Here is an 18,385-nt window from a genome sequence, read left to right as displayed (position 1 = left end):
TCCAGATTCTTTGGCCTTTGGACTCTTGGACTTATACCAGTGGTTTGCTGGGGGCTCTCAGACATCAGCCACCGACTGAAGGCTGCACTGTCAGCTTCCCAGCTTTTGAGGCTTTTGGATTCTGACTGAGCCTCTACTGCTTCTCTCTTCCCCAGCTTGCAGATGGCCTATCATGGGCCTTCACCTTGTGATCCTGTAAGCCAATTCTCTCTTTCATATATACATGTATATATGTATATATATACTCTCTTTCATATATATATGTATCTTGTTAGTTCTGTCCCTCTGGAGAACCCTGATACAGTCCCTTAAAAGAATTATCTACTTGGAGTCTTCTAGACCAAGAGGCTGATAAAAACTTTATCTGACTTGTCAGAATACTCTGGATGTTATTCAGAAACTGGGGAAGTGAGCATCAGAGCTAGAAAATAGATTGTCATCCCTTTCTTACCCAGATGAACGCCCACTCTTTTACTTAATACTGGGGCATTTAATGAGACTTTTCTTAAAGACTCCACAGAGATCTCTCGGGTCTCCATCTTGACTTCCACAGACTTAGTGTCTTCCTAGGAGGACCTTTGTATATGGTGCAGTAACACAGGAATCCCTATGAATACTGCATCATTTGCATTATACTTGCCTCTTTATATCTTCCAATAGGGGAAAGAAAGAAGAATGAACACAATTTTTAAAATCTGTTGTAAAAGCAAGGTTTTTTGACCATAGTATATCTTTATATTATAAAACACAGCTGATGTTAAACAAATTAAGAAAATAGAATTATCATTATAATTACTCAAATATTCTACCAGTTGGCAACTTATAATAACATATTCAAAAACCAATATGAAGACAAAATATTAAATAGGCTCACTTTGGAGTCTTTCCTCGAGAAGGGTATTTAAATAAACTGTATATTCAGTTGTTCGGCAACTTTTTTTATGAGTAGAAGTAAAAATATCCCTCAACTTTCTCTTCTCTCTACTTAAGTCTTCCATACCTACTAGAACCATGTATTGTAGAAATGCATTTTAATCACATCCAGTACAATATACACATACATATATAAGTATAGTAATGTTTCCGTATACTATCAACTGAGAAAAAGATGTGACATATACTAATCTTGTGCATGATATATATTCATATTTTCTACTCTAATCCTCTAATCTATTTTTAAATGATATTCTTGACTTTCTACACTTTTATAATCAAAATATATGGAAAGTGTCCATGTCTGATGCTATGATTTTACCAGAAACTTACTGCTTATCATTCATTCCATGAATACTTATTAATCCTCACTAAGAACTAGAAAATATGGAATAAACCATTTTATTTTTTGACTCATCATCGTCAGAATCATTCATTAAATGCATATTTATATAGTTACTACCAAGATGAGAAACTGATGCCATTGCTAACTCATTCCCCCAAAATCAACTCTAAAAAATGATAGCAGTTAAAGGAAAATATGAACTGAAGTATTAAAAGAGAAGCATGTGAAAAACCCAACAAACGAAATAATGAGTGATTCCTGGGAAGAAAGATGACTCACAGAAATGAATATATATGTCTTTGGAAGAGGTTGTTGTGATTAGCTGAGTCGGGGGCCGCAGTAGGATGCATGCAAGAGTAGGCTGAAGGTCATCTATAGATTCTGCTCTCCTTTTCTGCACTCTTCCTTGAGAGTATCACCTTCTGTTCCTTCCGCTTAGAAATCAATAGCAACAGCTCAGGCCTCTCCTGTCATCATGGTAACATCAGTGCAGTACAAAAGCCCTGCTAGAATGAGAAGTAATGGGAGTGAGGAAGGGTGGAGTCATAGTACCCACCCCATCTCCCTTAGATCCCCTAAGAGCATTCTGTGCTTTTAAAGTTTTCTATCCTGGGTTTTTCATTTTCTCCCCAGGACAGCAGCCATCATTGGCCCTTTTCCTGTACCCACTGCCACACAGAGCAATTAAAAATTCATTAGGAGATATACCTAATGCTAAATGACGAGTTAATGGGTGCAGCACACCAACATGGCACATGGATGCATATGTAACAAACCTGCGCATTGTGCACATATACCCTAAAACTTAAAGTATAATAATAATAATAAAAAAATTCAAAAACAAAAATCAGATAAGGGCTAAAATAACAAGATATTTGAGGTGCAGAGCTACTAAAAAGAAAGACTACACAGTGGACTACATACTCATTCTGAAGCAGAATTACTAGAGTTAACCTATACAGTAATAACACATAGAGAAACAAAACAAAAAATCATAAAATAAGCTACTTGATAATGTTAACTGTAGACAATAGCCAGTAGTTAATAGGTAAAATAAAGAATACACTAAATGGTGTAAGTATAAGAAAGAAAATAGTAATAATGACAAATTTATGGAAAGCATCAGGGAATGACAAAAAACTGAGATAGAAAATGTAAAATATGCATTAAAAGCTATGGAGAATCAGAGTAAAATTGCCAAGTATCTGAGTCACAAAATAAAAGCACACATATAAATAAATAGAAACTTTATTGTGCCATCGTGAAATTTTAAAATATCAAAATAAAAGATACAGTTACAAAATTTTCCAAAGGAACGAATAGATCACCCACAAAAGGGCAATAATCAGATAGATATCAGACTTCTTAAGAGTGTTAATGAGTTTAATAAGACACTAAAGCAATGTTTTACTACACTGCTTCTACATTGTTGTATACGTATAAACTGGCATTCAAATGTTAAAGCATATAAAGCATGGAAGTGTTGCCAGAGAAAGCTCCATTTTGAAAATCCTTTTGGAGGAAATACTGTACTCAAAAAGCAGAACAAACAGCAGACTGCAAGTGATATGAGGATTAATAGTGAACAAATACCTTGACAAATTTAGATTTTCCTTTAGGAAACAGAGCCGAAGAGGGGAAAATATGATTGGGGTGAGGCAGTGCAACAAGGGGACATATAGTAAATAACCAAGACTATTATAAATTTTCTATATTTTAACTTAGAAGCAATTATGGTGAGAACAAAATTAGAATGTGTAATATTGAAACTCACATGCAGAAAAACTTGATTTACTCCGTTAAACAAAATAAGATGGAAAAAATTAAGTTAATTTATGTAATAGAAAGGAAAAAAGGCAAAAAATTCAAGATGGCCAAAGTTCCAATGTATTAGAAATCATGAGAAATTAAAATGGGTTAAATTTAATAATTTAATTTTAAAAATGAGACAGAATAACTAAAATTAAAAGAATAGGAAAATATATACAAATGTTCTAAGTTTAAAAATTAAAAATATTGCATATGTAACATAAGCAAGATAGGAAAGAAAATACAGGCAAAAGAATATAAAGGAAAGAATTGGCAACAACATTAATGTCTGCCACATGGAATTTAAGAAACAGATATAATAAGAGCAAACTGGTTTGGGGCCCTTTAGTGTTGAGGGACCAGCCAAGTCTCCCTTTGATCTACTCAGCCTTTGATCGTGTTGTATTTAGACTTTTGTTTTAACCCCATTAATTTCCATTTTATTCATTTAATATTTTAATAACCATCTAAAGATTTCCACCTTGTGAGATGAATCCCATGACTCTCTCTTCTCTTTTTCTTTGTAGTTTCACCTTATATACTTGCAAACAAAATAAAATAAAGTAAAACCATTATAAATAAGTATATACCTAACAATGTAGCTTCAGTATTCATCAAGCTATATGTAATAGAACACGAACATAAGCAGATACATAGAATATCTTAAAAATACAATTGATAATTTTATTTTATTTTACATCTACCAGTTTGTTATAAAAGAGATAATGAAGGATACACAGGAAGAGATGACTAAGGCAAGAAATAGGGGAAAGGGCAAGAAGCTTCCATGCGCTCCCTGGACGTGCCACCCTCCAGTAATTTCTAGTGTTCATCATGTAGGAACTCAGTCCTAGGTTTTTATGGAAGCTTCATTACTTCAGCTTTATGTCCCCCAGGGTATAGGGCAAGATTCTCTTCTCTAGAATGAGAGTTTTATGACCCACAAATAGCAAGGCAGGGAAAGATTAGAGTCCCATTTAGTATGAGCTATTAAAGTTGCTCGAGGGGCAGATGTACATGCCTTCTGTTTTACGGTACTAGGTAGATGAATTTCCCAATCAGATACAATGCTCATTCCCATAATACAATCAGATAAAAGCTACCAAACTGCTTCACATGAAGTGTATTCAAATATATTAACTTTTATAATCCTATCCATTTTTACATTTTTAAGTTCTTGTCCCAGGAACTTCTCTTCTTCTCCTGCAGACCATTTTACCCTCTCTTGTGCGAAAGACTTTGGGCCCTCAGCCAGGGATTAAGCCAAGGAACCCTGGCCTTTCTGTCAATCTTTATCTTCATTAATCAGCATAGCCATCACCCCAGACAATGCCAGGGATGAGTTTCTCATTGCAATCTTTTAAAATATTCTGACTTTTTAAATTTATTCAGACTGGGGAAAATAGAGCAAACTGGTTTGGGGCCCTTTAGTGTTGGGGGACCAGCCAAGTCTCCCTTTGATCTACTCAGCCTTTGATCGTGTTCTATTTAGACTTTTGTTTTAACCCCATTAATTTCCATTTTATTCATTTAATATTTTAATAACCATCTAAAGATTTCCACCTTGTGAGATGAATCCCATGACTCTCTCTTCTCTTTTTCTTTGTAGTTTCACCTCATCAGTGTATTTTTTTTTTCTTAATTTTTTGTAGAGATGAGGTTTCACTATGTTGCCCAGACTGGTCTTGAACTCCTGGCCTCAAGCAATCCTTCTATCTTGGCTGGCCAAAGTACTAGGATTACAGTTGTGAGCCATCATGCTCTGCCAATGTTTTCTTTATTCATCTTATTTGTTAATTATTTTAAAATTTTCAACTTTCTGAGATGAGTTCTTTCACTCTCCTCACTACCCTTCACTGTTCTTTGGTTAATTTACCTGATGTTTTATTAGCATCTGTAGTGACCCATCAGGAGAAGTTGAGACAACAAATTTGATAAGGCTTCTCTGACTGTCTCTGTTTTGTATCAACAGGGTTATATGAGGTGTTCATGAAAATGGGGCTCCCCTAACCACCGTACTTACCATGACCTGAGTAACAGGCATATTTAGCCAGTGAATATCCCTGACATCATAAAAGCAATCCCATATGGCTTGCATATGAAGCATATCAACTGCCTCATCTGCGGTGCTCCACTTGACATTCATAGGTGGAGTCAGACAGACCCCATTCAGAACTTAACAGTGGCTTTTATCCACCCCACCAGACTGGCCATTTCTTCAGGAATACATTCCTATGATATATACACATCTGCAATTACTCAGTAGTGAGCGGTAGGTCCTGCATCAATGCAAACACGTTCTTCTACTCTGTATCATTTAAAGCCAAAGACACTGGCTGGGCTTGGTGGCTCACATCTGTAATCCCAGCACTTTGTGGGGATGAGGTGGGTGGATCACCTGAGGTCAGGAGTTCAAGACCAGCCCTACCAACATGGTGAAACCCCGTCTCTACTAAAAATACAAAATTTAGCTGGGCATGGTGGCAGGGCTTGTAATCTCAGCCACTCGGGAGACTGAGGCAGAAGAATCGCTTGAACCTGGGAGACAGAGGTTGCAGTGAGCCAAGATCATGCCACTGCACTCCAGTCTGGGCGACAAGAGCAAAACTGTCTTAAAAAAAAAAAAAAAAAATACACCACACTACTTGCAAATTATTTACTTTCACTATCCATTTTAGTAAAGGTACCTCAGAGAGCTGATGATACCAATGTACACAGTGAACAATTCCTTCACATTATACTAAGTTTCAGTAGTTACTTGTTTTTGCCCTTCTCCCACATTTACCACCTTTTTGGTGACCAAAGGTCTTAGAAGTGCTTTCTGTTTTCCTGACATAATTTTTCCCTTTGTGGGTGGCTTTGAGGCTAGTGGCCTGAGCTCAGATAGACTCATATCTGAGCTTGGTTTACCCTAAAGGCCTGACTCAGCACTCTATTTAAATTCTAGTTTAGCTATTATCGATTAAAAAAACCAAAGATCTAAACATGTTTCTTTTCTCTTATTAGTTTCATAAACCAAAAATGAAATTCTAAGCCCCCTCATGGATTGAATGGACTCTCCTCTCAGCCAACGGGATTCCAAAGAAACCTGCAAAACTAGTTCAAGAAGAGGATGACAGACATTCCTCATTATACTCTTTATTTTGGATTTTAGGAACAACTGACTAACATTAACATTAAAACTGAGATCTTAAGACTGACAAAACAGACTCTTTGTAGCAATTAAGAAGCAATATTCCAACCTGACTCTAGCGTAACATCGCATGACAGATAAAGAAGGAAATCAAATTATTTTACATCACAATGTTTTCTTACCATGTTTTGAAATGGCTCTTTTTATCTGTAAAGAGTCTTTATTAATATAACTCAATCTTTCCCCTTCCAAGCCCTCCAATCCTGAAGAGATTAACTGGGAGCCTGGCACATTTTAAGTCCTGATAAGAGACATTTGCCATCTGTTCTCTGTAGAGTCAACTTCTGTGGTGGTTTCATCTATAGAATAAGAACCTTGGCTTTCACCACCTCCCTTATGTTAAACCCAAGCATTTCTTTCTGCTGGCTTCAACTGTAGGCAAAGCTTAACTATTTTAACCAATTACCTATGACCTGAAAGCCACACCTTCTCCCACCTTTGAGATGTCTTACATTTTCGGGCCGAACCAATGTGTACCTCACGTGTATTGGTTGATTCCATATGTCTTCCTAAAATATATAAAAGCAAGCTGTAACCTAACCACCTTACGCACATGTTCTCAGGATCTCCTGAGACTGTGTCAAGGACCATTGTCCTCACAATTGTCTTCAAATAAATCTTTTCAAATATTTTATGAAGTTTGGCTTTTGTCGTCAACAGTTTGCATCTCCCTGTGCATCCATATCTAAATTCCACTGATAGCTTTTACCTTGAGTAACCAAATGCAGCACAACTGCAGCTCTATACCATGGGGGACCATTTGGCTACCCAGGAATCAAAGGTTCTTCACCCCCTGCTCTTTTATTATTTCTCTTTCCGAACCATATGTTTCCCTGAGCCTAAGCAGTGCCAGCAAATATCATTCCCCTGACACCAATTGTTTTGGGAAAAACTGTCAAACCATGTTTTTCTTCTGCTCCCATACCACAACAATTAACACAGAAGACTTCTGTGACCAAATATGTGGGGATTTGTTCCACTAAGAAGTAGCAGACACCAACTGAGTCTCCTCCAATTTAATTCTGACCCTACCTAGCTGGAGATAGTGTCAGATAACACAGGTTGAAAGCTCAGTCACTAAGATTGCTTCCCCTGCTCAGTCACCAGTCTCAAGTTGGGGCCTATAGAACTTCTGACCCACCAGCTTCAAGTTGAGGTTCCCATAACCACCTCCTTTGTTTTGATTAGTTTTCTGGAGTGCCTTACAGAACTCGAGGAAACATCTACATTTACTAGTTTATTATAAAGGCAATTAAAAAGTATATGAAGAGATAAATAAGACAAAGTATAGGGGAAGGGGAATGGGGCTTCCATGCCATCCCTGCATATGCAACCCACCAGGAACATCTGCATGCTTAGCTCAGGAGGGCCTGAGAACATGTGTTTGTGTGTGTATCATGAAGCTCTACAATTGATAGTTTTAAACTATTAGTATATAGTGAGAAATCTCCAACAAACTGCCTGTATTTCTTTACCACACCCAGTAGATTTACAGAAGTGATACACAAATAAAATATGTATTGAAACATAAATAAGTTCTATAAATTCAAAAATATTAGTAGCACGTATGTTATTAAACTCCATTTTAATAAAAGTAGAAATAATTTTTATAAGTGGTCAAATAATTTCTTGTTTAAAAATATGTTCTAATAACCATTGGATTAGTGAGAAATGATCAAACACATTGTCAAACTTGGCACTTAATAATAATGAAAGTCATACATGTCGAAGTAATACTTAGTGGATGATGAATAGCTTTAAATGCATTTTCAGGTAAATGAAAGATAGATGACATTAATTCAAAAAGTTGGCGAAAAAGCAGAAGCTCAAACTCAATGTACTAAGGAAAGAGAATTATAAAGACTAGATAAAAAATAATAAACTATGAAAGAAACAAAAATCCCCTAAGTCCTTAGTTCTTTGAAAAGATTATGTTACAGAGAAAAGGTTATGATAAAAATTGAATAAGAATAAAAGACTCAAATGTTAAAATGTCAACTGCCAAATAAAAAAGAGAAAAAGGCCATATTCACAATTTAAAGTATGATCGGCAACTGTCAACTAATTAATTTTAAATTGTGAACAAAAGTCCTTGGTCATATTATTATAAAGTTCCAAAATTTCTGCAATAAGAAATATAATACTTGAATAGACCAATGCATTTGGAATTTTATTGTACTAAAAGGCATCTATTTCCCCAAATTCTAGAGAAGGATTTTAATGATGACTTTTACCTAATTTTCAATGAACAATTAATTCCTAATAAATGCAAGTATTTTGTGGAAAATAAATAACTCTCATCTCCTTATGTGAGCATATGCATTTATTATTGCAAATCAATTCATAACAATATGACTAAATAAACTTATAGGCATATTTCATTAATGAATGTAGATGTAAAAATTCTGAATAAACAAATCTAAGAGTATATTAACAAAATATACTTCATGATCAATGAATGCAAACATGTCTTATCTCTTCAGGAAAATGTGTTCTATGTTTTGAATTGAAAGAGTGATATGGTCTAACTCAGAAACCATAAAGAGATGACAGAATCTTTAATGTGGGAATGACTTGTGTGTGTGTGTGTGTGTGTGTGTGTCTGTGTATGCGTATGTGTGTATACATGTGTTTGTGTGTATATCATGAATATTTTATTTTATAATGTGCATCTGGTTGGTGGAATCTAGGGAAAGATTAATATCACTGGGGTCAACACTTAACAAATTTTGGTAAAGATTCAAATAAAATCCTTTGTAATTTTTCTCCCTATTTGAAGATTCTAGGTTAAATAAGGATTAAATTAACACATATGTATAACTTTTTTATTGTATAAATCATCCAGTAATTATTTTCACTGAAAGAAAGACTATAGTTGTAACTGAAGTTTGTGTAAGTAAGGGAGATTAAGATCACTGATGCTCTCTCTCAAATTGGGGCAAATTTTGGATTTGATTAGAGAAATATTGTGCTATTTTAGATTTAAGAGCAGATAATCTTGTGTATTGTCCTTGATTAAACATCAAATTACTATAGATTTTTTTCTATCAAGATAAGAGATTGTTTATTTATGCACATATGGTGCAAATGCCCACAACATTTGGTAAGTTATAGTAAAATGCTATGAAACATTGATTTATTTATCATTTTTTCATTGATTGAAAAAAGATGATCTTCCTCATTGAATTTAAAAAAATATGAAAAAATATGTATATCTGAAAAAATAAATTAAAAAACAGTGTATCTTTCTCAATCTAATTCTGTTTAAAAATACTCTTTATGGAAATACAAACATTTATGTTTATTCCTAAGCAAATAATGAAATGGGAAATATTTCAAACCTGTGACCCTAATGGGAAACCCTAACAGACAGCAATGAAGAATGAGCTCTCAGGTGTGACCAGGATAATTAAAGATTTTAATGATTATTGAATGCATTTCCCTACTCTTGTTAATTTTTATGGCTTAACTTGTAGTGAGACATAATTAGTCTGAAGCAAGAGCTTTAGCTTGAAGCTTTGAATCTCATTAAAAATAAAGAATTGCTATGTTCTTTCAATCTTATTCACGGAAAATACAATGTATTTTCTGTTTCTGAGAATTATTTCATAACTATCGATAAGAATGCTTATTCTTTCAGGGGTGTTAAAAATCTGTTGGGATTCTGAACCCATGGCCTAAAATGCTAATATATTTTAAATGTTCAAAATATATTTTATGTCTTGAATATTTAAGTATTGCATTCTCAAGTTTTTCTGTCCTTGTTTAACATTTAATAATTATAGTCTTGACATGGTAATGTATTTTCATTATACTTTAATTAAAGTTAATTGTTAAGTATGAACAACATGTGCAGTACCCATATATGGGGATTTGGGGGAAATAATGGTATCAGTGAAAGAACAGATTATTAATATAAGTAATATGGCTTTAAGTAGTTCGCGACATAACTAAAGACAAATCTGTCGAAAGCGAAATTTTCTGGGGCTAATAAAATGCTTGTGTAGGAAAGAATGTAAAAGCTGTTTTGTGGGGGATACACTGTTACTCTGCATACGTGTTTAATTTTGAATGGCTAAGTTCTACTCGGTGTAAATCCAAAAGTATCTGAGACAGATCTCAATCAATTTCAAAGTTATTTCACCAAGGTTAAGGACATGCCTGTGACATGGCCTCAGGAGGGCCTGAGAACGTGTGCCCCTGGTGGTCGGGCTACAGCTTGGTTTTATATGTTGTAGGGAGACATAAGACATCAGTGAATACATGTAAGATGTACATTGCTTTGGTCCAGAAAGGCAGGACAACTTGAAGTGGTAGGGAGCCAGTAGAGTGGCGGAATGTCCAGCTTCCAGGTCATAGTTGATTTCAAAGGTTTTCTGATCGGCAGTTGGCAAAGATATTCTGATTGGCAATTGGTTATCTAAGAGTTAGAATCAATAGTAGGGAGTGTCTGGGTTAAGATAAGTGGTTGTGTTATGGAGACCAAGATTTTTATTATGCAGATAAAGCCTCCAGGTAGCAGGCTTTAGAGCAAATAGATTATCTTAAAGTCTCTGTTTTAATGTTAAATTTCCATCATGGCCTGAACTTGTGTTTCAAGTTAACTTTGGAATGTCGTTGGCTGAGTGGAGGAGTCCATTCAGTTGATTAGGAAGACTTAGAATTTTACTTTTGGGTTACAGTGGTGATACCTTGGTTTTTCTATCAACTTGAACTATCTACTTAATGGACAATGAGTACTAGTGTTTTGGGGTTACTGTCAGTATTTTCAAAATTAATATGGCTAAAACACTAGACATGTTAATTCTCAAGCTTCTCTTTCTGTATTATGTGTTCTTTTGCCATAAAAATGGTTTGGTTTGGGTTTTCAGTAACAACTGAGGAAATGGTAATGCCTGGAAACTTATACAGGCCTGAAAGAAAAAAGTGTTAACAGGTGTTGTAAAACTTCTGACGGACTTTATGGAAAGCCAAGCCCAGGAGTCAGATGTGATGAGGCTGTTAGGTGATACTGGAACTATTGCAGCTCTTGAAGATGTCAGGAAGAGGAATCCATGGATTTTCATTCTTACAGTCCTCTAGATAAATGACTCAGCTGGCTCTCCATTGACTGTTTCTATTTCTGTAACAACTGACTTCCTCTGCATATTATTTATGCAACACTTGACTTAACACAGCCTTAATAATACCTTATGACGTCCTTAACCTATCTCAGCTGAGAACTAGCCAGTTTTCTCTAGAGGTTCCCAGTTCAAATCTCCCGAGGAAAATCCAACAGCCCAGATTTTATTTTAGAGTTAGAATTATTTAGTTATTCTTTACCCTGGACTTCCCATATCATGTGTATTAATCTGTTCTTGCATTGTTATAAAGAAATACCTGAGACTGGGTAATTTATAAAGAAAAAAGATTGAATTGGCTCATGGTTCCACAGGCTATACAGGAAGCATGGCTGGGGAGGCCTCAGGGAGCTTTTACTCATGGCAGAAGGCAAAGTTAGAGTAGGCATCTCCACCTGGGCAGAACAGGAGGAAGAGAGAGAAGGGGGAGAGATGCTACATACTTTTAAACAAGCATATCTCACAATAACTCTATTCCAAAAACAGCAGTAAGATGGTGCTAAACCATTAGAAACCACCCCCATGATCCAATCACCTGCCACCAAGCCCTAGCTCCAGCATTAAGAATTACATTTCAACATAAGATTAGGGTGGGAACACAGACCCAAGACACATCATCCAGTAACTGGGAAATGATGATAATGGGAAAAATCATTCAAAGGATGATTGCTAATGCCAGAGCTGTATCCAGGCTGTGGGCCACTCACCTCTGGGCTCCAGGCTGCAGACACCTATATACCACTCTATGAGAGAAAAATCTTTCTCATTTAAACCACTGTATTTAGGGATATGTCAGTTACAGTGCCTTATTCTTCACTTTAATTAATTTAGTAATTGTTTACCTTCAGCTGTGGTTACTACCATAACAAATTCACTAGCCACAATAAATTAACTGGTATTGCATAAAATAAATATGAATAAATCTCATAAAATTGATTTTCTCATAATTTAGGCAAACTTTAACATAAAGTAATAGTATTTATCTTTCCTAAGTGCATACACAATAAATAAAATGTATAAAAATATGCAGGAGACAAATATGTAAGTTCAGTATAGTGCTTACCTGGGGGGTGGCGGTGAAGAAAGGAATAGAAGTTAGCTGAACCTTTAATAATAAATAATGATAAATAATAATATATTATTTATAAAAGGGTCTGAAGAAAATTGGACAAAACATTCATATCTGGTTAATGTGTAAGGTTAGCCCACAGGCATTTTACGTATTACTTCTTGTTCTTTTCTTCATGTTTGAAATGTTTCAGGACTAAATATTTTTTTAAGTTGTGTATATGGTAAAAATTAACCTTCTCCCTAAATTTAATTTCCAACCCAATGACTCAGTCTATCTTCAGAGATCACCTGGATCATGAGTCTCTTTTATCATTTCAGGAAACTTCTAAGAATACATTGTTCAATGCATGAGGCTATTGAGCATTAGAAATATGACTAATCCAAACTGAGATGTACTGTTAAGTGTAAAACACACATTGGAATCTAAAAGCATATAACACAAAAAGAATGTAAATTATGACATGAATAATCCATGTCCAAATAATATTTTGAATATATTGAATTAAGTGCATTAGAAAAATTAGATTTACCTTGTGTCATTACTTTATTAAAAATGTGACTACAAGAAAATTGAAAATTGGATAAATTAAATGTTTCATCCACTGTCATAGTTATTTTCTTATTATAGGAAACCCTCAGTGATTATAAAGTCTCAGTGACTAGCACACTCTCAGGGATTATAAAGATTATAAATTCTGTAAAAGTCTTGACCACTTACTATACTACCTTTTTTTTACAAAGTACTTGGGGCAGGTAATGCTATTTTTAGGAAATATGGTTCCAATAAGTGGCGTAAGGTGACAGATCCTGATGATCTCTTGTTCAGAAAGAAGCATCATGGTGTCTTCGGTAGACTATTCTTAATGTCCCATAGTTTTGAGGTAAGGGATATTATTATGTAAGTGCTCTCAAACTTGGCCACAGGTCATAATTACCTGGAGTGATTTAGAAATAGAGATTCCTAGGTTCAACTCTAGAATCTATTTTTTCTTTTATTAAAGAACAACTTTTTATTATTATTATTATTATTATTATTATTATTGTACTTTAAGTTTTAGGGTACATGTGCACAATGTGCAGGTTTGTTACATATGTATCCATGTGCCATGTTGGTGTGCTGCACTCATTAACTCGTCATTTAGCATTAGGTGTATCACCTAATGCTATCCGTCCCCTCTCCCCCCTCCCCCGACCCCACAACAGTCCCCAGAGGGTGATGTTCCCCTTCCTGTGTCCATGTGAAAGAACCACATTTTTAAAAGGAAATGAAGTTTATCCAGGTAAGAGAATCACAGTCATAAAGTGTAGGATTTCTCAATTAAAAAAAAATAGTTTGTTAAATGAAAAAGGGATATTTTAATATAATCACTGAATATATGTATGAATTTAGTAATGAAGGTTTTGATTAAGGAACAGTGTAATTCTTTGTTCTTTTTCAATATTTGTTAATAAATAATTTATTATTTCTCAAAATAATGAAAAAAATAATGAAAACCATGGTAATGAGTTGGGAATGTGTCTACATAATAGTCTATTCATTTTCAGATTAATTTTTTAAAGACTGAAGTTGAAAGAAAGAGCAAAATGATCCGAGACCTCCAGAATGAGGTAAGATTTATTTCATCTTAGATACATTTTATATAAATTAAATAATATATATAAATGCACGTATAAATTTGCCACTAGTTTGGAGTATTAAACACATGCATATTTAATTTTCAGTTATAAACTAATTGAAATTGTAAGGTTATAATTACAATTATTACAATTACAAAAATAATTATAAACTAAGAGAAATTGTAAGGTTAATAATTTCAAAAAGTAGATAATCCTTACATTTATATATATTTGATAATTTCATTAGCCCAAACTTCTCTGGTTCATTTTTCTTTCTAATTATATTTTGCTTAGGATTATAATAAAAATCAATTTTCATTTAATAAATTTATTTATTTGTTTAATAAATGACATTACAGGCACTGAAGAAGAAAGCTAGCTAGAAATTAGCTGCTGCTAAAAAGGGCCAATCTAGAATGAAAAATGTGTTTAAGGATAATCTCAAAATAGTGTAAATTTAAACATAAACAAGTTGTAATCATTTTTCATGATAGCCTTTAAAATGTAAGCATCCTATTAAATACTGCATACATTTTTCTTTTTTGTTTCTTTGTTTTGTTATATACAGCTACTTTAATTTTTTGTAATTTCTCTGTTACCTATTTCTACCTTTTCATTTCATGCAATTAATTAAGACCATTGAGCCATGATTAATTCATAAGTCTTCCTTGATCAGTCTCACTAATTATGTTTTATTTTGAATCCTGATTATGATGGAAAGTATCAACAGACCAGAGTTATCAGAATACTGGGTATAATGGATAACATTTATTTGTTGGGGTCATTTAGGGCTCAGTGAGAAAGCCAGATTACTCAAATCAAAAAATGCTCACATGTGATTTAAAACAAGGAAAACATTTTAAACAAGATTAAAGTCAGTTTTAAAATAGGATAGGGAGTACATTTATATATGCACATGCACACATGCATGCGCGCATACACACACAATCAGCAATATGAACCCAGTTGTGTGATTATAAGAGAATTTCAACTTTATTTTTATCTTTATATAGGTAGCATCAGTTCACTTTTAATCTTAGATAACTTCTTAAAATCTAGAATTCAACTAGAAAGTTCTTTCAAAAAACCACTAGGCTGGGCACAGTGGCTCACAACTATAATCCCAGCACTTAGGGAGGCTGAGGTGGGAGGATCGCTTGAGCCCCGGTGTTTGAGACCAGTCTGGACAACATGGTAAAATCTCATCTCTAAAAAAAAAAAAAATTTGCTGGGACTGGTGGCTCACTTGTAGTCCGAGCTTCTTATGAGGCTAAGGCAGGGGGATTGCTTGAGCCTGAGAGGTCGAGTTTGCAGTGAGCAGTGCTCATGTCACTGCATTTCAGCCTGGGTGACAGAGCAAGACCCTGTCTCTATTCAAAATAAATTTTAAAAAACAAAAATTAGAACAACAACAAAAACCTACTAGGCTGGCTCATGCCTGTAATCCCAGTGCTTTGGCAGGCCAAAGCAGCAGGGTTGCTTAAGGCCACAAGTTCCAAGTCAGCCTAAGCAACATAGTGAGATTCCATCTCTACCAAATAAATAAATAAATGCAAAACTATGAATTATTAATAACAAGTAACAAAATACTTTGTCTTGGGAGGTTATTTTTATAGTGAAATTGTACTTTGGTAACTACATAGGCTAGAATAATTCAGAAAGAAATACAACCCTACGGAAGTTAAGATCTGATAAATATAAGTTTTATAATTAAATTTGCTACTATTCACTTTAACACTATTAAGAGCTTATGAAATGAAAATTGATAACCCAAAAAGCTTTGGTCTTTTTACAAAACCTAATGGTGAACATATATTAGCAATTCAATGTTTTCAATTTTACTCCTTTATATCAATTTATTTAATTTTTACCAAATAATCAGTACACATGTAGAGATTAAGGCAGATTTATTTAATGAAATAACTGGCGTATACACTGTACAGTGAAGTTATATGGGCACTTTTTGGAAGATTTTTAGTTCAGGCATAAGAAAAAAACAGGTAAATTGATTAAACAAAATACAGTGGTGAGGGAGATAAAACAGATATAAATAAATTTCTGGAAGAAGTTTGAAATCCACTAAGTGGTTACTTTTGAGTGAGGGAATTAGGGAAGTCCCAAAAGATGAAGGCTAAGTCCCTCCTATGCCTATTTGGTTGAGGGTTTTTATCATAAAGGGATCCTGGATTTTATCAAATGCTTTTTCTGCATCTATCATATGGAGATAAACAAAACCATATGTGTTTTGTTTTTAATTCTGGTTATGTGATGTACCACATTTATTGACCACATATGTTAAGAAATGAGATAGACAGCAAGACAATAATTTTTTCTTTTTATTTTATTTTTTTTTTTTTTTGAGACGGAGTCTCGCTCTGTTTCTTCCCAGGCTGGAGTGCAGTGGCTTGATCTCAGCTCACTGCAAGCTCCGTCTCCCAGGTTCACGCCATTCTCCTGCCTCAGCCTCCCGAGTAGCTGGGACTACAGATGCCCGCCACCATGCCCGGCTAATTTTTTGTATTTTTAGTAGAGATGGGATTTCACCGTGTTAGCCAGGATGGTCTCGATCTCCTGACATCGTAATGCGCCTGACTAAGCCTCCCAAAGTGCTGGGATTACAGGCGTGAACCACCGCACTTGACCAATTTTTGCATTTTTTATAGAGAAGGGGTTTCTCTATGTTGCCCATGTGGGTCTTGCATTCTTGGGCTCAAGAGATTCACTCACCTCAGCCTCCTAAAATGCTGGGATTACAGGTGTAAACCACCATGCCCTGCCAATCAGAGTATTTCAAGCACCTTTATTTCTTCTATCTCCAGTTACCTGTCTTCTCATGGGTGCCACTTTTAACCTCTGAATTGTACTGTTATGACTTACAAAAGTTCTATTATGATTGCTGTGGTCTCTAAGTTTCAGTTTTGGGCCCTCTGCTTTTCTCTTTGTATTCTTTTTTATGAAACATTCGAGTCAAATCTATTCTGCAACAATGTATTTCCTTGCATCAAATGATCATATTAACAATTAACAAGGGGTGAAATAATGTCAGCAAAGCTTTAAAAATCATTTTGTTTTTCTTTCCAATATGTTGAGTTTTGAAGCAGTCAGGCAAAAGACTTTTCAAATTTTAAAGAAATTGTTATCAATACAAGAACGTAAGAAAAAGATTGAAAACATACAGAAGGGCTTCCTTTTAGTGGTTGTAGTGATAGATATTGCATTAAAACTCTTATGCTTTTTGCTGGGTAAGATGTGAATACAGAAGTTTCTATTAAGACTTTTCCCCTGCATTGAAACAAGAGATTTAAGAAAAATCTGCATCAAATTTTGATTTTGATGATAGTGTGCTTTATTAGAAGTCAATTCCCTCCAGGATCTACATCCCAAAGGAAGAACACTAAATCCCGAATATAAAGCTGCAAAAAATCAAATGACTATGATGTTTGAGATAAATGCTAAAAAAAATTGTATTTACACTTCTATTAGTTTCGTTATTGTTTTTCTTAGTCTCACTGTCACCTGGGCTAGAGTGCAGTGGCGTGATCTCAGCTCACTGCAACCTCCACCTTCCGGGTTCAAGTGATACCCCTGGCTCAGTCTCCTGAGTAGCTGGGACTACAGGCATATGCCACCAAACCCAGCTAATTTTTATATTTTTAGTAGAGATGGAGTATCACCATGTTGGCCAGGCTGGTCTCTAACTACTGACCTCAGGTGTGATCCACCCACATCAGCCTCCCAAAGTGCTGGAATTACAGGTGTGAACCACTATGCCCATCTTGTTATTGTGTGTGTGTGTGTGTGTGTTTTTATGGTTTTTTTTTTTTGACATTCTGGTAACAATGTTACATAGTAAGAGATCTTCCCCAATCCCATTTTCCCTCCAAAATTTGTATTTTTAGTGTGTAATTTGTAGAATATAAGATTTCCTATATGCAAAATTGGATTTATAATTGATACATCACCAATTTTCCAGTAACTTTCTAATCTAAGTCTCTAGTTCTAATCTCTCTTGTGTAATACTTCTGTTAAAAAGGTTAACTGATATATAGTACTATTTTAGAAGAGTTTATTTGAGCAAACAACAATGCATAAATTGGGCTGTTCTGAGCTAGAAGTGGTTCAGGAGCTTCACTAAGGAAATAGAGTGGAAGGTTTTTAGTTTTTATGTGACTAAAATAGAAGTGAAGCAAAGAAAATATTTGATCGGTTACAGTTAGACAGTTGCTGTATTTGGTCTATCCCATTGGAAAATCTCTAGTTATAAAGTTACAAGTTTGTTTCTTCTGTGTGGTTAAG

At 34.7% G+C, this 18,385-nt stretch overlaps 1 protein-coding gene across 2 annotated transcripts in view; it reads left to right on the top strand.

Moving 5' to 3' along the window:
• LUZP2 (leucine zipper protein 2) overlaps positions 1 to 18,385 on the top strand; it is a 602,481-nt gene that overhangs the window by 286,712 nt on the left and 297,384 nt on the right. For both annotated transcript variants that reach the window (XM_032166390.2, XM_032166391.2), the window contains one exon: positions 14,018 to 14,080. In XM_032166390.2, coding sequence (XP_032022281.2) covers positions 14,018 to 14,080 — 63 coding nt within the window. The remainder of the gene's footprint in view (positions 1 to 14,017; positions 14,081 to 18,385) is intronic.

This window comes from Hylobates moloch, unplaced genomic scaffold (assembly GCF_009828535.3).
Source record: "Hylobates moloch isolate HMO894 unplaced genomic scaffold, HMol_V3 SCAFFOLD_11, whole genome shotgun sequence".
Taxonomy (NCBI): domain Eukaryota; kingdom Metazoa; phylum Chordata; class Mammalia; order Primates; family Hylobatidae; genus Hylobates; species Hylobates moloch.
This window is presented reverse-complemented; position numbering and strand designations above follow the sequence as displayed.